Source organism: Penicillium cosmopolitanum, assembly GCF_028827165.1.
Source record: "Penicillium cosmopolitanum strain IBT 29677 chromosome Unknown utg000005l:1.0-4006212.0:1.0-4009387.0, whole genome shotgun sequence".
Lineage (NCBI taxonomy): Eukaryota > Fungi > Ascomycota > Eurotiomycetes > Eurotiales > Aspergillaceae > Penicillium > Penicillium cosmopolitanum.
In genome coordinates this window covers 1,946,155-1,967,145 of record NW_026622675.1, presented here as the reverse complement: position 1 = coordinate 1,967,145, position 20,991 = coordinate 1,946,155, and the positions used below count along the sequence as shown (strand labels likewise).

General features: G+C 50.0%; 9 protein-coding genes across 9 annotated transcripts; 4 read left to right on the top strand and 5 right to left on the bottom strand.

The window, feature by feature from the left end:
* Nucleotides 1-264: 264 nt before the first annotated feature.
* Nucleotides 265-4,660, bottom strand: N7509_003793 (uncharacterized protein; the record flags this gene model as incomplete). The annotated part of the gene is made up of 3 exons (XM_056628430.1): nt 265-549; nt 641-3,643; nt 3,695-4,660. The coding sequence occupies 3 exons, from the start codon at nt 4,658-4,660 to the stop codon at nt 265-267; spliced, it is 4,254 nt and encodes a 1,417-aa protein (XP_056491164.1).
* Nucleotides 4,661-5,497: 837 nt separating this feature from the next.
* N7509_003792 (uncharacterized protein) lies at nt 5,498-6,322 on the bottom strand (the record flags this gene model as incomplete). Its single annotated transcript, XM_056628429.1, has 1 exon — nt 5,498-6,322. The coding sequence occupies one exon, from the start codon at nt 6,320-6,322 to the stop codon at nt 5,498-5,500; it is 825 nt and encodes a 274-aa protein (XP_056491163.1).
* Nucleotides 6,323-6,484: 162 nt separating this feature from the next.
* N7509_003791 (uncharacterized protein) lies at nt 6,485-7,144 on the top strand (the record flags this gene model as incomplete). The annotated part of the gene is made up of 1 exon (XM_056628428.1): nt 6,485-7,144. One exon carries the CDS (start codon nt 6,485-6,487, stop codon nt 7,142-7,144), a length of 660 nt encoding a protein of 219 aa, XP_056491162.1.
* A 10-nt stretch (nt 7,145-7,154) lies between these two features.
* N7509_003790 (uncharacterized protein) lies at nt 7,155-8,411 on the top strand (the record flags this gene model as incomplete). Its single annotated transcript, XM_056628427.1, has 1 exon — nt 7,155-8,411. One exon carries the CDS (start codon nt 7,155-7,157, stop codon nt 8,409-8,411), a length of 1,257 nt encoding a protein of 418 aa, XP_056491161.1.
* A 984-nt stretch (nt 8,412-9,395) lies between these two features.
* Nucleotides 9,396-10,570, bottom strand: N7509_003789 (60S ribosomal protein eL13; the record flags this gene model as incomplete). Its single annotated transcript, XM_056628426.1, has 7 exons — nt 9,396-9,641; nt 9,683-9,829; nt 9,907-10,013; nt 10,058-10,064; nt 10,241-10,287; nt 10,408-10,441; nt 10,568-10,570. The coding sequence occupies 7 exons, from the start codon at nt 10,568-10,570 to the stop codon at nt 9,396-9,398; spliced, it is 591 nt and encodes a 196-aa protein (XP_056491160.1).
* A 776-nt stretch (nt 10,571-11,346) lies between these two features.
* N7509_003788 (uncharacterized protein) lies at nt 11,347-12,606 on the bottom strand (the record flags this gene model as incomplete). Its single annotated transcript, XM_056628425.1, has 1 exon — nt 11,347-12,606. The coding sequence occupies one exon, from the start codon at nt 12,604-12,606 to the stop codon at nt 11,347-11,349; it is 1,260 nt and encodes a 419-aa protein (XP_056491159.1).
* A 1,755-nt stretch (nt 12,607-14,361) lies between these two features.
* Nucleotides 14,362-17,403, top strand: N7509_003787 (uncharacterized protein; the record flags this gene model as incomplete). The annotated part of the gene is made up of 1 exon (XM_056628424.1): nt 14,362-17,403. The coding sequence occupies one exon, from the start codon at nt 14,362-14,364 to the stop codon at nt 17,401-17,403; it is 3,042 nt and encodes a 1,013-aa protein (XP_056491158.1).
* A 227-nt stretch (nt 17,404-17,630) lies between these two features.
* Nucleotides 17,631-18,785, bottom strand: N7509_003786 (uncharacterized protein; the record flags this gene model as incomplete). Its single annotated transcript, XM_056628423.1, has 1 exon — nt 17,631-18,785. One exon carries the CDS (start codon nt 18,783-18,785, stop codon nt 17,631-17,633), a length of 1,155 nt encoding a protein of 384 aa, XP_056491157.1.
* Nucleotides 18,786-19,279: 494 nt separating this feature from the next.
* On the top strand, nt 19,280-20,892 carry arp6 (actin family protein; the record flags this gene model as incomplete). Its single annotated transcript, XM_056628422.1, has 4 exons — nt 19,280-19,787; nt 19,870-20,572; nt 20,629-20,691; nt 20,754-20,892. 4 exons carry the CDS (start codon nt 19,280-19,282, stop codon nt 20,890-20,892), a joined length of 1,413 nt encoding a protein of 470 aa, XP_056491156.1.
* Nucleotides 20,893-20,991: the final 99 nt, after the last annotated feature.

The window sequence follows — 20,991 nt, the reverse complement described above, 5'->3', positions numbered from 1 at the left end:
TTCCAAGATTTGGCGTTGGAAGTTAGGTCCGGAGTGGAATTTCCAAGGCGCGGCTTTTTTTTGCCGGGGGCGATAAGATTGTGAAGGCGGTAACGATGACTACATACACTCCGGCCTACCCATAGTACATATATGCTTAGGCTTAACCAATGGTATACTAGTTATTACTAGTTATACTTTATCAAAACTTCCAAATGAATAAATTAATTGTTGAGAATATTTGTACAGTTCGCGTTCTATAATACATATTATACTATACATACACTATTCGTCGATGGAATTTTCCAGAACTCCCGAGTCGACCAAGTTTAAGTTCGCATGTTCCAAATCCACATCTTCATCCTTGAAGTACGTATCATCCCACAAGGACAAAACATCTGACAAATGTTCGACGGGCTCTGCATTACGATCTCGATCGAGTAGTTCCATGACGGATTCGGCGAGGGTAATATAGAGCGTTTTTCGGTCTTGCATGTATGCGATTCTCTTGCGGTAGCTTCTGGGCAGTTCGACGCCACTGGCTAGGGTGTCATAAGCAGTAGTCAAGCACTGGAAGAGAAGAGAAAGGTTCATGTTAGTATTCACCAGCACCTGCACCAGCACCTGCACGGCTTAATCTCATTGAGTTGACTTGACTTACAAGATTGATGGCCTTTTGTAGCTCGATCAAGCTTCGGGCTGCTTCGTCGTTGTCGGCCATTGCTTTCTCCGTGTTGATGTCGAGGTTCAGCCATGAGTCCATGAGCATCTCCTTCTTGTCCCAGGTAAGTCTGCCACCAAACATAGTCGCCATCAATGGCGAGACGAGGGTATTCTCGATGATAAATGGGTCTGGCGAGGTAGTTTCCACCTTGGAACTGTATACCGTCAAGGACTTCGGCGGTGTCTTGAATGTACAACCTGCCATGACCACACTACGTGGGTGAATCATTGAGCGGGAATCGTAGTCTGTGGCAAATTTCCAGGATCGAGGGTTCATTTTTGGTGCTGCGATGCGCGGGAAGAGACAGTGCAGCAGCAGTGCTTTGATGAGTGGGGTGTGGTGCGAGTTGGTATTTAGTCTCGAGCCGCCGACTTGTGATTGATCATCATATCTGGAATGCTCTCTCGAGACAATATCTTCTCGTTGTAACTTGTCAAAGACATGTCTGGTTGTCCGAAGCACCATACTGTAAGAGTTGAATCGAATCATATGCTCCTTGGCATATTCCTTTGCTTTAGATATCCCGTGTTCATGATGTATCTTCCGAACAGCTCTGAAAGCATTGAGCGCACTGATATGATCGCTGGAACTTCCATCGGCGAATTCAATGCACGAGGCCTGGACCAAACTCCTGGTATTGGGTTCCGTATTGCGGATGAAGAGGGACGACTGGACTCCGATAGATGCCAGAATGAGCAATGAATCCAGACAACGGAAGATGATACCCAGCATGACCAGCTTGGCCAAATGGGGAGGCAGGGCTAGCTGGGAGATTAGGTGGCCTAGAGTTGTGATGTTCTCGTTCTCGTCCAGGGCCTGGAGCTGCTTCAGGGATTCCACGTTCGCAAGCACCTCATCGTTGTTGGGCGGTTCGATGGTTTTTTCAAGGAAACTCGAAATTGATTCTTTGCCGGCAAAATTCTTCGCACGCAAGCAGGTGTCTAGCAAGGAACCTCGGAGCATTTCGGGCGTCGGGGTGATGCGAAGAGTGTCAAATCGCTTTTTGGTTCCAATGTAGTAGTAGTCTCCAGCCTGGACTCTACCAACTCGCCCAGCTCGCTGTTGAGCATTGGACTGCGTGGCCCAGCAGTTGGCCAACCGACTGCAGTTGCGTTTTTGATCGACGAGCAATTGGTTCACTTTCCCGGAGTCAATTACGTACTTGATATCTGGGATCGTGACAGAAGCCTCGGCAATATCAGTCGACAGGATGATCCTTCGGCAGTCGCTTGGTACGTCGAGGTTCAGCTTTTCTTGCTCCTCTGGGAGTTGTGAGTGCAGAACCCCGACTCTGAAACGACTCTCATCCGACATGTCAAGGTTCAATTCAGTCCCATGTAACATGAGACGATGTTTGACCTCCTGGATATGACGCAGACCTGGAAGGAAGCACACGATCGATCCAGATGTTGTTGTGGACAGGATATGGAGAATCGTCGCGGTGTAGAGACCGGAGGGCATATGGATATCCTCTTCGGATGACACGAGGCGGGGAGATATGGAGGCACTGGTAGAGTCTGTCTCTACGGGTTCTTCCGGCTCGGTTTCTCCAAATAGAGCGTAGTGCTTATGCAAGAATTTCTCAGTCTCATCCTCTTGTAGAAGCTCCTTCAATTGGGAGGCGTGTGGAGAATGCCCTATATCAGAGAGTATTTCGTCAAGATAATGATGCTGCACGGGAAATTGGCGGCCCGGAATGGTGATGTGGGGAGCAAAAATGCGTGACCCTCCTGGCCCCTTGAGACTAAAGTAGTCAGAGAATAGTTTGGTGTCCACTGTTGCGCTCATCAGGGTAATCTTAGGGGCTTTCCGACCATTTCCTTGGCAATTTCGAACCAAATTCCTCAACAGGAGCATCACAAAGTCAATTCCGATGTCTCGTACGTGAACTTCATCAATGATGATGTGAGAGAAGGATCCAACATTGCGAACTGAGTCTTGCAAGATTTTCAAAAGAACTCCTGTGGTGCAGAACGTGATATGCGTGTTTTCGGATACCTGACGGGCGTGTCGAACAATGTAACCTACTGTCTCCCCAATGTTTTCATTTCTTTCTTGGGAAATCCTCTCCGCCAGACGGGAAGTGGCGAGGCGCCGAGGTTGGGTACAGAGGATATTGCAGTCGCCCCCGACATCCTGGTCAATTGCATCATCCAAGATCATCTGGGGGACCTGCGTAGATTTTCCAGAGCCGGTCTCGGCAACAATTATACTGAACGGGTTATTGTTGACAAGATCTAGGACTTGCTGTCTGAATTTCATGATTGGCAGGTCAGCCACTTTTGACCGGATATCAAGCAATTTTGGACTCTTCGACCCGCGCAGCTTTTCCAATGCCTTTTTGAGCCTTTTTGAATGGTATTTGCTGTGGTAGTAGGAACGAAAGCCCCGGGAGGTGTTGGACAAGTATCTTCCACCTTTATTTGGTCCAAGATCCGCTTTCGTCTTTTTCATGTCTTTCAAAGCCTTGAGTAAATCGTTTCGGAAGAGCCCCATCATGTCAAGTAGATCGTCATCCGCAGTCAACCTAACATAGCCTTGATCTGAAGGACTTTTTTTGGTGGCGGTGGATGCTTCTTCCGATCGAGCTTCCGCCTCTGTATTCGATTTATCCGTCGTGACGGCCTTTTCATGTGAGATGGCATTATCTGTCGATATAGCTTCCTTTTCCGGGTGAGACTCGTGCTTTGAAGCATTTTGAGAATTGGAATCTTCTTCCTCTGGATTGGAGTTGGCCATCGTGACAACCTTCCTCTCTGAGATGGTATTATCTGTCGATGTAGCTTCCTTTTCCTGGTGAGACTCCTCTGAAGCATTCTGAGAATTGATAACCTCTTCAAGTGCGTTATCCAGGCTCTCCCACAGGCCATTCCGATACAACTCCGCAATCAAAAAAAGGCGCGCGACTTGTCTGCATGGCAAGAAGAGTTGGGACATGGACTATTAAGAGAACGGTCAGGATGCAATCTTGGTAAATCGGAAATAACATACCCCTAGTTTGAATCTGGTCTTCATACTTGGTTGGCCCGGTATTCTGAGCTCCGCGGACCATACAGATCTCGTTTTGCTAAGTCGTTTTGGCCGATCGAGCCGTAAAATCCCGTTTTTATGCATATTCATCTCCCCAACACGATCAAACTTCTCCCCGCCCAGTTCGATTGGGTTTACAGCACCTTTGTCTATGAAAGGAAGCATGGTTTCCAATATTTGTCTAACCATGGGATCGGATTGTAGTTTCTCCCCAGATAGAACTAGATCGAGCTTCTGTGTAAAGCTCCATGAAAGCTTTTCTTGTTGCTTTGTGCTTTTTGTCCGCAGAAACGTTAGGAAATCATGGACCAGGGAATCAGGTGAGCGAAAACCTACTTTCATATTTGCAATCCCGGTAGCAGATATAGTGTTTCCTTCATTGAAAGAAAAGGAAATAGAACATTCCCAAGGAGATTTCTCTTCTTGCTGATTGTATGTTATTTCAAGCCGGTCCGGGAATTTTTCGGATATCAACATGGAGAAAATGAAGTATTCTCCTTTAATCAGGGTATCATCGCGCGATTCGGCATCGTCCCCCAGATAGGCCCCATCCTCCGGTAAAACGATCGATTTCTCGCCTGGGCTGATTGTTTCGTCTTTCTGCGCGGGCTCGTCGAATAAACTTGCGTCTGCAATGGGTTTCGCTTTGACCGGAGTAGAAAAGCCACGAATACCAGGACAGAGGTTCGAGATTTTCCCTATACGAATTTTCGACTGTATGGTATTTCCAACTGCGGCATTATTGTCTCGAATCGTCACGGCCGTCGACGGTCTGCGGGTCGTGTGCACGTCTCGTCGAAGACGGAGCAACGAAGCGATTGGGCTGGCATCGCGGGGGAGGGGTCGGAGAAATGAGCGACTTCCTGAGAGATTTGGTATTTTCTTGATACCCCGGATGTAGGCGTAGGCGTTTGCTCTTGTTGTCATTTTGTATGGCTGAGCCTCCGCGCGGGCTGGAAGTCAACATGCCCACCGGGCTCGAGATCGTTGGTGTTTAAGAAGGCATGTGTGCTTCCGGTGGGCCGAAGGTAAAGAGCGGCCTATGAAATATCGAGATCTTTTGCGCGCGAGATTCCCAGAGCTGCTTAGATGTGTAGGTGGTCTGGAGAAGCTCAAAAAAAAAAAGTCGAGACTCCCTGGCCGATTTGCGCGGCGGCCCGCAGGTCTTGGCATCATAAGTACCCTAGCCCAATGGCATTCGGGTATCGCGATTCGCGAATATAATTATTTGTAAATATTTATATTCAGTGAGAGTGAAATCGATGAAAATAATACCTAGGAACCTAGTATTTGATTCCCAAAGTATCCCAAAGAGGCGATATCTTTCCGATGCATCATAACCGCAGTACCACTAGTCCTAGTACTACCAACTAATATATAATCACATTGCCACTGCATACCTAGGTATACCTTCAACTTTGGAAGTTGTTACAGGACCTTTGAAATTTGATACCACCTGCCAGTGGAAATTCTGCTTACATAGTACATTCCTGCTCCCAGATATCTGCTTGGGAATTAGAACGACCTGCAATTCAGAATTTCAAAATAGCCTACATGTGTACCAGGATCGCAAAGCGGGAAGAAGCCTGGAAGAGATGTACTAGTCAAAAAATCATCAGGTCATAAACAGTTTCTACTATGTACAGTCTATCTATATACCATCTATGGCATGATTTCAACACGTCCTCCCCTTGATCCATCTCAAAGTATACAACGCAGGGTATAGAAGCCAAAACGAGTGAACCGAATAGAAAAAAATGCCAGTTAAGCCATTGCCTCCTTCTGATGTTTCACCTTCAACTTCTTCTCCGTCTTCATAAACTCGCGAATGCCCACAGGAATATCAGAGAACAAATCATCCCCTTGCTTCGGCGCGGGCCAATTCGTTTCGCTACCTCCACCATCATCATCCATACTCAGACTGGGCGGACTATCCGCAGACCCCGGAGCTGCACCGGTCAGGGGACTACTACCACCCTTCGCCTTCGCATTTGCGATAGTCGCAGCCCATTCTTCCATCTCATCGCGGAATCCGTCCCAGACGCAGTTGACACAGCCGCTCATGCAGCAGTTTTCGGGTTCTTCGGGGCGAGGCGGGATCGGGATACCGTTTATTTTCTTCCACTGTTCTACCGGTGGTGCTTCGCCGGGATTGTAACGTGATTCCCGACCCGGTCCCGCAAGACGTGTGCCAAAAACGATTGCCATTCTTTCTTGGGGTGTTTGTGCTTCGGCCATCGTTTTCGGGGCCGGTTTGTCCTCGGGCTCGGGCTGGGTTTCGGGCTGGGCCTCGGTTGAGCGCTCAACGGGTGCATTACCATGATAGGGAGACGGCGTGTTCAGGATCACAGAGTAATATCCAGAAAAAGGATAGGCCTGTTCTGATTTGGCAATTTTTGAAGAACCTTTGTTGTCTTGGTTCTCTTGAGCGACGGGTTTGGATTGGGTGTGGGCGCCCTTTCGCCGCGGGGTCGGAAGGAAGACATGCGACCGATTCGTAAGAGATAATGGTCGAGGACAATGTGATAGGTTGAAAGGAACGACTCTCGCCCTTCGGAGCGAGTGCCTGCCCACCGAAAGACACTCCATTGCTATATGCGAAAGAAAGCAAGTTCGAAGGGAAGCGAGAAATGACGATTAAGTCATAGTTGCAAACAGTGCAAACCGCGCCCCGTTGTTTACGCCCGCGGCGGGACTGGCATTGGGGATGCGCGCGGGTCCGAGAAACGTGCATACATCAACTTGCCAACAATGCTGTCGCCTCCAAAACGCCGGAAGACTGGTGACCGGTCAAGTATCGCTATCAGCGCGTCACAGTCCCGGGAAGCGCTCGAAGATAGGCGTTCTTCGCCCAGTCGGCCATCCTTCCAATCGCCTACCAAATCCAGTCTCGCCAAATCGCATCCCGATGTCCTCGAACGCGCACTTAGCAGATCTCCTGTACGGCGACCGGTGAGTCGGGGAGCTCAAGATGGACCGGGAAATGAGTCGGATATGAGGGGTTTTCGTCGCAAAGCTATGCGGCCGTCTTTGGGGCCCGGTAGCCCGTTGAAGGCGCCGCGAATGTCTATCGGCGGTACAACACTTCTCTCCTCGCCCAGCCGACGCGCAAGTGCCATTGAAGCCTTTGCAAAACCACCTCGCAGGATGTCCACGAAAAGAATAAATCCGTCAGACTTCACCTTCGGATCTCCAATGCCTACCCGGCCTGCAGAGGCAGATACCCCAGAAGGACAGCTCGCTCAAGAACTCGGCGGCAGTGCGACTAGGGAAGAAGACGATGCACCGATTCTCGAATCAGGCTTTGACGGCGCATTCGATGAAGACCCCCTCGAACCGGAACTCCCACCTACACCAACACAACTAGGCCTTGAGAAAGCACCCGATCGAACCCAGGGGACTACTGAGTAGTAGTCCTAGCATGAGGCATGAAAAGCGAATGAAACGACGAGCAACAGACGTTCTCTACGGAAGTCCTCTCAAATCAGCAAGGTTCCGAGACCCGAGCCCGGACGAGAGCGAAAGCCTTGATACTGCAATCCACATCGAGGAAGGAATGTCAGTCGCAGCCATAGAGAAACAAAAATCTCGCAGAAATCTCGCGGCAGAGTTACAACGGCTCAAGAAAGATGTAGCGGATTTAACGAAGTGGACTGGCGAAATCGAGTCTGGCACCGATAATCTGGAACAGGATGGAAGGGAACTGAACAAATTCCTCGCCATGCTCACGGAGGAATCTTCATACATCAATCGACCAATGGCTCACAAAGCCCCAACGCCAATATCATCACTTCTTTCAACGCTACTTCCATTTTCCACGAATATACCCCGTCCCAGTCGACAAGCTTCGCCCCTACCAACAAACCCATTCGCCTTGAAATCGTCTTCGCAGTCGAAATCATATCTTACAGTCTTTGCCCCGCTGGCACTTAACGCGCAGACAAGCCGCAATTCGGAAGCAAATTCGCTGCTAGAGACACATACGCTAAGATTCACGGCTCCATCTCCATTTCCACGCGCTTTATACAATGTGTCAGTCGTGTATGAAACGAATCCCGAAAATCAAACCATTACATCTGTCTCAGTACCAACTGGCAACGAAAGCAAAAAACGACAAGTACCCGAAACACTCCGCCGATGGATCGACAGTCGACTCGGCAATCCTCTTTTAAACCTGGACGTGGCAACACTGTGCTGGGGCATCAATCGATATTGGGAAGCATCTCTCGCACGTGCCCAGCTATGGGCCCATATTGAGAAAAAGTACGGCCGGGCCAGCTTAGCTCGCAATGGGAAGGATAAAGATGATGTTCCCGCCCTTCATGGCGGAGGAGTCATCAAACTTTCCGAACTACGACGATTAGTCCCTCACCTTGAACGAAACACTATGGTCATCAATCCGGCCTCATCAAATACAAAGCCACGAATCCTTCTATCGAACGTATTAGCTATGGACGATTGGACTGGTGAACCACAACTACGACCTGAACTGAGCGTGTCGGTTTCTCACGCAAGTGGTGAAGCGAGTAGGAAGATTGATGTGGAGACGAAGAAGTTGTTTCATGGTCTTTTGTCGGAGCATGGTGCTGGCACCGCGCAAGGGTTGGTTGGGGTTATGCGTGCAGATGTTATTTTGCGGGCAACTAATGGTGCTCTGGGTGTCGTTTTGGGGTCATAATTGATGGAACTTTTTTTTCTTGCTTTTTTTGGGGATTCAAATTCAAGCGTCGGCGCAGGTGGGCATGGAGTGTGGGGTTTTAGCCAGATACCATATAGAAATTACTGTTGAATGGATTCGTACTATATCATACATTTGTTGCAGATTGAGGAATGAAACATAAAATTGAACCAAGGCATGGATGTTAACAGCATCTTGAGAATGACGTATGCTTGGTTGTGGATGATGCGGAGCTTCAAGTTAAAGGTTGTGAAGGGTAGTTAACTAGTAGTTATGCTACTGGTTGTAGTCTGTCTATCTTTTCAAGTTATCCTTCAACGCTGGATGCTATACTATCTGGATTGGAAACACTGGAGTACATATAATGGACCCAATTCAATAAGTACTCTATTACTCTAGCGAGCATGTTGAAACGAATAGATTACGAAGACTACATTAATACGTTTTAGGGTTTGAATGTCAGAACTTCATTCAAGAGACTACTTCGTATAGCGTAGTGGCCATGACATGGAGTCCAGCCATTCCCTTCAGTTTATACAAATCCAAAATCCTCCCATCCCTAACACCGCCCCCCCAACAGGGACAGATCCATACAAAAGACCACAAAACTTTTAGTTTCTTGCTGCAGGTTGATGTGGCAACCGGGAGTACCGAAAACGAACGAATATAGAACACCAACACCATAAGCGAGAAAAGAAGAAGTTTTTGAGAAAAATTGGGCGGTTTTGCATTTCGAAGGATCTTCCGAGTTTCTTTTTTAGAGACAAAAAAAGGGAGGGGGTTTCATATGTAGGGGGGAGGGGGAGGAAAGAGGTTGGAAATTCAGTTTTGAAAAGGGAGAAAGGGTTTTGGGAAAAAAGAGACACCACGCCATGCCACAGTAACACTCTCTTCTCTTCCTCTCTCTCTCTTTTGTAGTCCTTGATCCGAAAAACCGACCCGATCATCATCATCAGCACGAGACAGAAAAAGAGATTAACACATTTATTTCTTGGCGTTGGCCTCCTCCTCAGCCTTGGCCTTGGCGCGAGCCTCACGCTTGCCGCGGTGGCGGGCCTCAGCGCGAGAGTCACGGAGACGGCGGTAAGCAGCCTCCTCACCCTTGGGGAGGGAGTCACGCTTGACCTCGGTGACGGCCTCCTCGAGGGAGGGGTTGGTGATGGGGAAGGTGGCACCGACGCGGGTGGCGAGACCCTCACGGTTGCCGTCGGCAAGGGCAGCCTTGACGGCCTTGACGTCCTCGGCGGAGGAGTCGAGCTTCTTGAACTGACCGCTCTTGCGGGGAAGAGGATCAGGCGGGCCTTGTAGTCCTTGAGGCGGGCAACGTTGGCGACCAGGGACTCCTTAGAGTAGTTGGTGCGGCGGTGGTCGACGGAGATACCGACGGTGGGGGCGAGCTTCTTGGGAATGCCAGCCTCCTATAAAGAGAAAAAAAGAAAACGCATAAGCCTATGTCTTCTTCGAAATCGGGGACGTTGAAATGGTGTCGAATTACCTTCAGCTCAGCCAGGGTGAAACCACGGCCGGCACGGACACGGCGGTTGTACTTGACGGTGGGGCATCGCACAACGGGACGCAGCTTGTCGACGGGCGGGGAGCAACCTGGGCAGCCTTGGCGAGACGGTTCTCACGACGACGGTGCTTACGGCCGGGCTAAAACGATCAAGAAGGTTAGTTTTTCCATTATGGTTCGAGACGGCGATTGTTCCCCGGACAAAATTTTTTCCCATTTCAGGACCGAGTTCGAGTTTTGACGATTCGTTCGGCGAGACTGAGTGTGTGGGGGAATGGTTTTTCGTTCAGGGAAGAGAGGGTTCCAATAGTCGTACCTGGTCGAAGTGCACGCGAACACGCTTCTGCCAATCCTTGCGGAAGTCTATTGAAAAATCATTAGCACATTGAATTTCCCTTTAACCAGGTCGCAAATTCCAACCAGACGCTCTGCTCTGCAGTAAAGCAGAGCGCAATGATAGGTATCGCCGCAGGGATCACTCACGGTTCTTCTGAATCTGGTTGTTGTGCTTGATCGCCTATATCACGAAGTTTCCATCAGTCTTCAATGTTCCCCGACAATATCACATCCACGAAAATTCCTCCAACGAGCGTATTGTGTCGTCCAATTCATCTTCGCAGTTCAGGATTCGAGGGGAACGCACCATGGTGACGGATGGGGATCGAGCCGGGTGTGGTCGTCGGAGGGTTGCTGGTCAAATCTCCCTTCAAGCGGCAGAAACTGAAGTGCCTATTTTTCGTGTGGCCGCCGGCAGCCACTCACCGCTTCGCTTAGCGAGCCCTAACTAGTCTCGATTAGGATATCTGCCAGTGGATGAGTAATCACTTCCGTTTATGGACTAGCGTGCGGAAATGCGGCTCCAACCAGGTACCGAAGTGTATAAAATGGACGGAAGGATCACTATAAAAGACATGAGGGCGATGTTTGTTAAATCATCAGATTGATTCTATTCCTAGTGTACAGCTTTGCAGGATGTATTCTAAGTAAACTCCATTCTAAAGCTCACATTGCCCAAAGGGCTCCTCGGCTGTACATTGCGGGCCTATCAAGCAAGCTGATAGTCAACATCCCCTGCAGTACGGGGCAACCTCCAAATCCAAATCCTGTGAGAATAGATATAAAAAAACAACCAGTTTTAAACGCCGATTCCAGGTAAAATGTAGCCATGGACTGTTACCAAGACCTTGCGAGTACAGATAACAATATCAAACAAAGAGAGAGAAAAGAGAAAAACAGAAAACAGTCGCTATTTCAAACAAATTCAAATGCCGTTAAACATTCATCAATCGTATCGGTTCCCATCTGGGAAAGCAAATCGTAACAAGTCTTAGCCAGAGGCGGAGTGAGAGAGCAGCGCTAGGTCATGAATCATATCCAGTCGAGTGGCACAAGCGTCGGGCTCGTGCAGGGAGTGGGGTAGTCTTAGGTTTCAATTCCGAGACCCGCTCCGCCATTCGTCCTGGATCTCTTCGCAGACCCAGCCTGGCTCGAAGTGGCCTTACGCTTGTTAGATTGGCCACGTTCCACGCCAGGTTTCTTGACCTGGCCAAACAGCTTGGTCTGCAGCAATGAACTGGTCTTTGGGGCGGTGGAGCGCATGTGGGAGTGTCGGGTAGCTATGCCCTCTTCTTCAGACTCGGGACCCGACAGAGAAACTGTGCTGTCGCTATCGTACTGCTGTTGTTCTTGCGATCCCTGGGCGGGGGTCATGTAGTGGCTACTCTGGCGAGCAGGGCGCGCTTGCTGCGGAGTCATGGGAGCTGACGAGGGAGCGCCATAAGAGTTGTGAGGTTCATGCAGACGGTTCGTGAATTTGTCTGCAAAGAGAAGGGCTGCCAGTCCGTCCGTGGCTTCTCCACGGCAGATGGTCTGCATCTCGCTCTGCATACCTGGGGAAAGACAACCGTAGTTGTAGATTTGGGAGAAGTGTCGGCGGTTGTCTTCAATGCGGCGCTTCAGCATCACATTCTGCTCGCCCAACTCCACTGATCTTGTGGTGGCATCATCGATAGCCCGCTTGGCATTCCGAAGACGGCGGTCCAGAAGAGTGTTGGCACTTTCCAGCTCCTGTGATCGCTGGAGAGCAGCAAGATACTCATCTGTGGAGACAGACTGGGATGGTCTGGGGGTGAGGGGATCCGCGGGGCGGGAGCGGTTGCGATATTCATCGCTCTGGAGGATCTCAACTTCACGCTTGGCAAGCTTCTGTTCCACCTCAGCACGCTCGATCGCCTTATTGCTGGCGAAGGAGGCCAGACTATTCTGTAGCTTGAAATGCAAAGCATTCATGCGGGCCTCTTGGGCTTTCGCGAGGAGTTCCTTGGCGATCGTACGCAGTTGAGCCTCATTGGCATTGTCAATATCTTCAGCGGATGGAAGGTTCTCAGATGCCCCATAGGCGTCGCACAAGGACTTCTCCAGGTCAACTGGAGTGATGAGAGATGGACTGATAGAGCGAGAATGAGAGCGGCGCAGAGGAGCACCGGGGATCTGGGTGGAAGGTGGCGGGGTCATGTCGGATGATGAAAGAGGTGGTGGAGACGTGAACTTCTTGTCTGAGTGGGAAGATCGGGCCTTGATGATCGGGGCACTAAGATCTGGCGATGGAGAAAGAGTGGCCCGTCTGGCTGGGGTTGCCGGGGCAAGAATCTCGGCGGGAGCAGCGAGGGGAGTTTGAGACATGGCCGATGAAGTGGTTGAGAGATAGAGTAGTCTACGGTGACTCAAGGAGCCAGCCGTGGGGATTTGGAGGGGAATCCTCGCACTGGAATGGGATGGTGGGTTAGTTTATCGCTATCGATAGAGAAAGTGGAGGAGCCATTGAAAGGCGGTCGGGCGCATACCGGAGAAGAGAAATGAGGGGGAGGGAGGTAGGATGGATTGCGTAACGAGTATAGAGTCAAGGGTGGTGTATTGGAAGGGGGTGTCAATGGGTAGAAGGGATATGGAAGGGGAAGAAAGAACATAAATGAGAGGGGGATGATGATATCGTGGAGGAGGGGGCTGGGAACGGCCGCAGTGCGAAATGCGGCTGGGGGGGGGAAGTTTGGGACCACACGGTGCCTTTCCCAACCATGTGACATTTTCAGCCAATCAAAAGCTCGGATCTGCCGCCTGATGGACCCACATTCCCCAATGCGGCTTGGTCTGCCGATCGACGCTTCCATTTTGGTGGTAAACAGGCTGCGAACGACGGGGTTGGGCTGGCAACCGATAACCTTGGAAGTTGGGGACTCAGCTGAACAATAGCAATGATGCCATCACAGTCCTTGCATTGTAAGTACTCTGCACTAGCACTCCGTACATACACGAATTATATATAGCTATCGCAATGGCTGAAAATTTCGAACATTCTTCGACTATGTCTAGAAGAATGCTGGTACCTGAACAGTTCCTGATTGACCTAGTATGATCTCGACCATGGACACTCTGAATGGAATGCTTCCTGGAATGGAATGCTACTTCAAGTTGACAGCCTCTGGAAGGAATGGCTCTGCAGAGACTACCTCTATGACTAATTGAGAGTGGTTGGATTAGTTAACTATTAGTAGCCCTAGAGTGTATAGCTGAAAATATACTTCCAGCGTCATGACGTTATATGTAAACACTCAAGCCAGCCTGAGTGGCATTGAGCAGGAATAAATAGATCACACACCTGGGCAAGATTCAATTGGATACCCCTAACCGAGTCGGAATGATTGTGGAAACATGAAAACCAGTCTCTTCAGGATCTTACCTATACACCTGGGCATTAAGTAGTCCATCTGGACCGTGTTAGCTTCCAAATAGTTCGCTACCTAAGCATGGTACCGTTGGATATATTTCATACACCCTAAAAACTACTTTCAGCATCATCAGACCAGCTTTTCCATGCCTATCCATGGATGTAGGTATCTGCAGCTAGCCAATTCGTATAGTGGACAGGCACAGCACAGATGCGCGGGTCCGCGTATCCGCGTATCACGGCCCAGCCATTTGAACCTACTACATAAGCCTGAGCTTACCAAACCATCGTATTCTTTGTTCTGCAATTATCCGAGTATAATGTCTTACTATCGGATTGTCGTAGACATCTGCAGGCTCCCTTGTCAATAGTCCCCCATGTCCGGCTGTTTATAGAGATGGTTGCTGCCTGAGGCGGCTATCGCGGAAATAAAAGTAAACAATGCTATCGTGCTAGTAGTCTCGATCTCCAATAATTTAGCTTCGATCAGTTCCCCATGTTGTATCCCCAGGGGTGAGAGAATCTCCGAATTGTCATGAAGGTGGGCCTGCCACTTTTTTCATCCGAACTCCTTTTGCTTTTCCCCCGCCTTTCACATTCTTGATTCTGCACGGACATCGTTCGGTTTTTCTGACGTGTGGCTCTGTACACCCTCCTGGCCCACGTCCTGATCAAAGCGAACCTCTGGTCTCCCAGAGAATATAGACGCCAACATGGAGAGCCAGCCCAAGATAGCTACTCGTCCACCGAGTGGAATTCCACGTCCAGTCTCGAGATTGCCCTTGCCAACCACCACCGCGTCGAAATCCATCCGCCCCTCACCGTCACGAGATCGCTTACAAGCCGATCCTGGTCTCGACCATAGCCGCCTACGACGTCCCTCATACGAGTCGCTCCTCAAATCACCATCTTCGCGTTATTCATCACCGTCGAAAACCCGTGAGCAGCTATCTCCTGTGCCGAGCGAGCCCGTCAGCGGATTGGATGGAAGCGACAAGCTAGAAGACGCGAGTGTGGTGGGGGATGAAGAAGCTCAAGAGGCTCGCGGTCGTGTTCGACAGATTGGGCCCTCGCTATCAGACCGAACAATTGATACGATATCTGCTATTCCACCATCACCGGCATCCGCGAAACGACAGTCTAGCTTCTTCAATGGAGCTAGCCCGATCCGCTCCCCTTCCAAAACACCATCGAATGTCTCCAATTACTCCCGATCACCGTCGCGGTCATCTTCTGGCCAGACAGAAGGAAATGAGTTCCTATCCCAACCGGTATCCAAGCTTCGCTTGCCATCTCGAAACCGTCTGTCGGTCGCATCGTCAACACCCCTGTCACCAAACAAAGTCTCGGATGCTGCTGAAAGTCTGTCAAGAATGAAAATGCCATCATCGAGACACAGCATTGCGTTGGGAAGTGGTACCACAGAGCCGAGAACGCCTCTCAAAAAGGCATCACAGGATACACTCAACCATAAATCAATTGGCAGGCCATCATTCGCACGACCATCCCCAGGAAAAACAGCCCCGAAATCCGTCAAGACTGAAATGGGACCACCCGAACGTCCACTTAACGTTCGGAAGACCAGGAAGCCCCAGATAGAGTCCCCATCAACAATGAGATCGCCATCAACTGCTTCTCGATACGTGTCCGCGGCATCCAACATAGCAGATGAACTTACACCTGAGCAACAGGAGGAACACGAATCCAGGAAGGCTACGAAGTCATCGAGCGCCTTACGTGACACCATTGCCAAGGCCAAGGCAGCTCGAAAGGCAGCAGCAAAGAACGATACAACTGATGAGAAGCCCGCACCACAAGTCAAGCCCGCGGATTCATGGGGTACCATTGACGAAGACCCTTTCGATCAGTTACCCAAGGGCTCCAATCCTGGCGTCATACGAAAACGCGTGGAAGGTGCTCGTACTTCGGGCACTTTGAATATCGCCGCCCTTTCATTAACGGAGATTCCCAAAGAGGTCATCGATATGTACGAATTTGACCCCGATGCTACGAATTGGTTCGAGAATGTAGACCTGGTCAAATTCATCGCAGCAGACAATGAACTCGCCGAAATCTCCGATGCTACATTCCCAGACGTGGATCCCGAGAATATTGATCCAGAGCGGGACGAACGAGCTCCTCAATTTGGCGGATTGGAGACTTTGGATCTTCATGGAAATGTACTGCGCAGCCTTCCAATGGGTATCAGGCAGTTGCGGCAATTGCGCTCTCTCAACCTCTCCAATAACTCTTTTGATATGGAGAACATCCAAGTTGTTATAGAGATACCGACTTTGGTGGATTTGAAACTTGCAAATAACAAGCTGGAAGGATCCTTGACGGGAGACATCAGTCGCCTTCAACAATTAGAAGCGCTTGACCTCCGCGGCAACGCTCTCACATCATTGCCGAAAGAGCTTGCTCATTTGACAAACCTCAAGTTGTTGGATGTTGGCGAAAATAACTTGGCATCGTTACCTTTTGCCGCACTGAGCAAGGTCCCTTTGCGAACCCTCAATGCACCAAAAAACACATTGCAAGGAACTCTCATTCCGGAATCTGTCGATCGTCTTGAGAACCTGCAGATACTGAATGTTGCCGGCAACTCGATTGAAGTATTTGCCGCCAATGACAACCTGGCGTTGCCAGAACTGCAGAGTTTGTTCATCGGTATAAATCGCATTAAATACTTACCTCGTGTATCTGCCTGGCAGAATTTGACGGTTCTTTCAGCTGAGGATAATAGCATTGCGGAGCTTCCAGATGGACTGGTGGGACTGAAGTCACTTAAGAATGTCGATCTTACTGGGAACAATATCACTCGACTAGATGAGAAGATTGGTCTTTTGGAAGGCTTGACATCTTTCCGAATTGCCAACAATCCACTTCGCGAGCGCAAGCTACTAAGCATGTCTTCGGATGAAATTCTTCAGGATATGCGCAATCGTTGTGAGCCCGATCCTCTAGATACGGATGATGAGGGCTCCGTGGCGACGCAGTTTACGCTTGCCCCGGAGACGCCGGCGCTGGAGAGTGGATGGCAGGTTAGAGCCGGTGGTCTTCTGGACAGATCGTATTCTGAGATGACCGAGTTGGAGACGTGGAAACTGGAAATGATCGATACGCAAGAGGTTCGCCGTCTTGAATTGCAACACAATGAACTATCTCGCTTCCCTGCTTCGGCACTGGAGATGCTTGCGGAGAATCTGACCGAGCTTGACCTTTCTCACAATCCTCTGGAAAGTGCCGAGCTTCTGTCTTCGCCACTTGAGCTCCCCAAACTCCAGACACTGAACCTCAGCGCCGCTGGGCTAACATCCATTGAATCTCTCCTGGCGAATCTGAAGGCTCCAGCACTTAATGTCCTCGATGTCTCCAACAATCGACTGACAGGACCCTTGCCGCGTATCCGCGAGACCTTCCCAGAACTCAAGTCGTTCCTTGTCTCCGATAATCGGATCGTCAGTCTCGAGTTCGAGGCTGTCCAAGGCCTCCAGGTTCTGGACGTTAGTAACAACGACATTGAATCCTTGCCGCCGAAGATCGGCCTTCTGGCCGCGGAGCGTTCCCCTCGTAACTGGGGGTCTGGCTCAGCATTGAGGCGGTTTGAAGTTGCTGGTAATCGCTTCCGGGTTCCTCGGTGGCAGATTGTTGCCAAGGGGACTGATGCTGTGTTGCAATTTTTGAAAGAGCATATTCCTGTTCAAGATATGCCTGAATGGGAAGAGGATGGTGTCAATGCTGACGAATTCTAGCAGAAAGCCGGGGATGGAAGACACTATAACCTGCCAAAGGCAATGTCGCAGGCCGCCCCTTGTATAATATTTATCTTCTTTAACCTGTACATAAACAAATATGGACTTTATTATGCTTTTCAAATTCCAATGTTGTTTTTCGGAGACTCCTTTGCATCGACTGGGTATCAACTAAGTACAATTTCGACTTCAAGCTCCTCTCAGACGCTGTGGTGACCAACTTCAACTCACTCAGCTTCAGCCTCGATGGACTTGCCAACTTCCTCCAAAACCTTAAGCCACGTCCTCGACCAGACAGTGAATTTATCTTCAGCCTTATCCGCATCCGCAGCCTCACCCCAAGGAAGTTCCAGCGAAGTAACAGCAACGGTAGCATTCGCACGAATCTTTTTCAAGAAATCCACCGCCCGATCCTCATCATCCTCATACAAAGCCCCAGCAGCCTCATCAACCAGATCAGGAATCCGACCAAGGTAAAGCATCAAAAGCTCCAGCTTCTCAACACCACCCTTCGTAGCCAGCGGCGTTTCCCCCGCATTCTTCAACCGGTAATTAATAACAGCCGGATAAACCTGAGCGACAGGCTTAAGGAAGCGCAAAGTAGACTTCTTGCGCTCCAGGAGCGCAGCAGTATTTCCATCTTCATCGGAATCACTTCCATCATCTTTATCTTCATCCGAGCCCTCATCATCACTCTTCTTCTTCTCATCACCCATCAAATCATCAAAGAAATCATCCTCATCCTCCTCAGGATCCCACTCCTCAATTTCCATCACAGCATCCCGAATCAAATCCCTCCACTGCTCAACCCGATGCACGACAAACCCCACAACACCCTTGCTAGCAACACCCGTCACACTATCACAAGCTTCCCAAACCCGACCCGCCGCAACGGTAACAGTATCCTTCTCCGCCTTGGACATATCCTCCTTGCCCTTTGTGCCCTTGGGGTCATTTTTGCCTTTCTCACTCTTCTCCGCAATACCCTTAACAAGTCCAATCAGCGCCGCGAATTCCGCCAACGCCGTGCGCGAAAGAACGAGGATCTCAGAGTGGAACGCTTTCGTGTACTCGGCCGGCGTGATCAGTAGAGCAGCTGTTATAAGTGAAGGTAGGACGGAGTCATTCACGGCTCGGAGGACGGTGCTGACGGCTGACGGTGTGAAGGGTGTGGTTATGGACAGTAGGGAGAGTTTTGTTACTTGGGCGCGGAGGGCGGAGGATGATGCTGATAGGAGGGCTAGGGGCTTTGCATCGTTTGAAGAAGGGGACGACTCGGTTTGAGTCTGTGTCTCTGCGGCGCGGGATGGAGTGAGTGTTTCTTGGAATTGGTCGAGGAGGGCGAGGGTTGAGGAGAGGAGGGTTGCGATTTGAGTTGCCATTTTTGATGTGGGATTCTGGCGAGGCAAGGCAGCGGGGGACGAGCTGCGGCTGTTTGAGGGGGTTGAGTGAGGCGTTGTGAAAGTTGGATGTTGGAGGGGCAGTTGAGGAAATTTGGCATATGGATTCTTTTTTTTTTTGCGCGGGGCTCTGCGGGGCGGGGGGTTTAAGCTGTGACAACGCGATAGGAATGGGATAATAGATTGAGTATTTGGATTCCTTGTAAATACAGGAATATATATTTATATAATGAGTATTGAATAATAATTACTCCTTCCATTGAGACCGTGAAGTACATGATTAACAATTATTGTAGTTAGTTAGTACTAGTTCATAACGCAGCCTGAGGCAGAAAGGAACCGAGTCAAACACAGCAAACATTCCGACACCGCGTTGAAGCTGCCCTGGTGGACTCGGAGCTGCTCGCCTTTCCTCCGACTCTCCAAATTTCTTTCTTAATTTCAATTTCAATTCAAGCCCGAAACCCCGTGAGATAATGGGAACATCAAAAGCCCGCGCCGCAGCAAAACCTGCCAAAAAGGCGGCCCCCGAAGTCCCATCTCGACGTATCCCCCAGAAAACCTTCATCATCGACAATGGCGCCTATACAATGAAAGCGGGCTATGCGTCGTCCGATGCGACCACCACCGAAGAAGCCCTATCCGCCTGCACCACGATTCCAAACTGCCTCGTCAAGACACGCGATAATCGCATCGTGGTCGGTCCGCAGATCTCCAGTACTGTCAACGACTGGAATGAGGCCATGTTTCGCCGGCCGGTGGAGAAGGGATATCTCGTGAATTGGGAAGCGGAGAGGGAGATCTGGGAACAGTCTTTTTTCGAGGAGAAGGCTACGGCACGGAATAAGGGGATTCGAATCCCGACGCCGGAAGATACGACTCTCGTGCTTACGGAGGCGCCGAATACTATGCCGGTTTTGCAACGGAATACGGACGAAATGGTGATGGAGGAATGGGGGTTTGGGGGTTATGTGAGATGTTTGGGTAAGAGATGCGCGAAGCCCTGGGAGTTGGTTGATGAAGATGAAGCCCGAGGGTCAATACTGATGTTATGCTATTGTTTTAGGTCCGACGCTCAACGCATGGAATGAGGTTCATTCGTTATTTGGAGACCCGCTTCGAAAGCCCGAGACGGATATCTTGCCTGCGGATTGCCTTCTTGTTGTAGACTCTGGATATTCGCATACGACTGTGACACCCGTATATAGAGGACTCCCCATCCAGCGCGCGATACGCCGGCTTGACATTGGCGGCAAACACCTGACAAACTACCTGAAGGAGATTGTGTCCATGAGGCAGTACAACATGGTGGATGAGAGCTATATCATGAATGAGGTAAAAGAGTCCGTGTGCTTCGTGACCAATGATTTCACGACAGACATGGAGAAAACTTGGAAGGCGAACCTCAAGCGCCAAGCAGCCTCGGACGATAGTATTGTGGTAGACTTTGTGCTTCCTGACCCCAACGCGAACAAGAAGGGTTTCATGCGACCCCACGATCCTTTGTTGGAGGCGAAAAAGAAGAAAGGCGCGCTGTCCGGGTTGAGTTCTGAGATTCTTTCCGAAGATGTCTTAGTTCTGGGCAATGAGCGCTTTGCTGTCCCAGAGCTTTTGTTTCGCCCGAGTGACATCGGCATGAAGCAGGCAGGAGTTCCCGAAATGATTCTGCAGAGTCTGTCTGTTCTTCCCGCTGGACTGCATGCTGCCCTTTTGGCAAATGTTCTTGTTGTGGGTGGTAATGCTGGTATACCAGGCTTCATGGAGCGGCTGTATGTTGTATTTTACCTCGATCTATTGGTGCTCAAATTAATGACCTCTTTTTTAGTGAAGCGGAGCTGCGTCAAATTACATCATCTGAATGTGTTGTGAGAGTGCGCCGGGCTGAAGAGTAAGTACTGCTGCTTCGCTTTGAATGTTTCCTAGCGGCATCTAATACTAACTGGCGAATAGTCCTATCTGCTCTACATGGCTAGGAGGGTCCCGCCTTGCTAACAACCGAGAAGAGCTGAGCAAGGTTGCAATTTCCCGATCAGAGTATCAGGAGTATGGATCTGGATGGGCTGGCCGAAGGTTCGCTGGGAACATTTGAACAATTCCCGTAGCGAAATCTGCAAAAATTGGTCATTTTTCGGAGTTTGGGGTCCTTGTCTACTTGAAGGCAATTTGAAATGCATCTACGATACCCTTT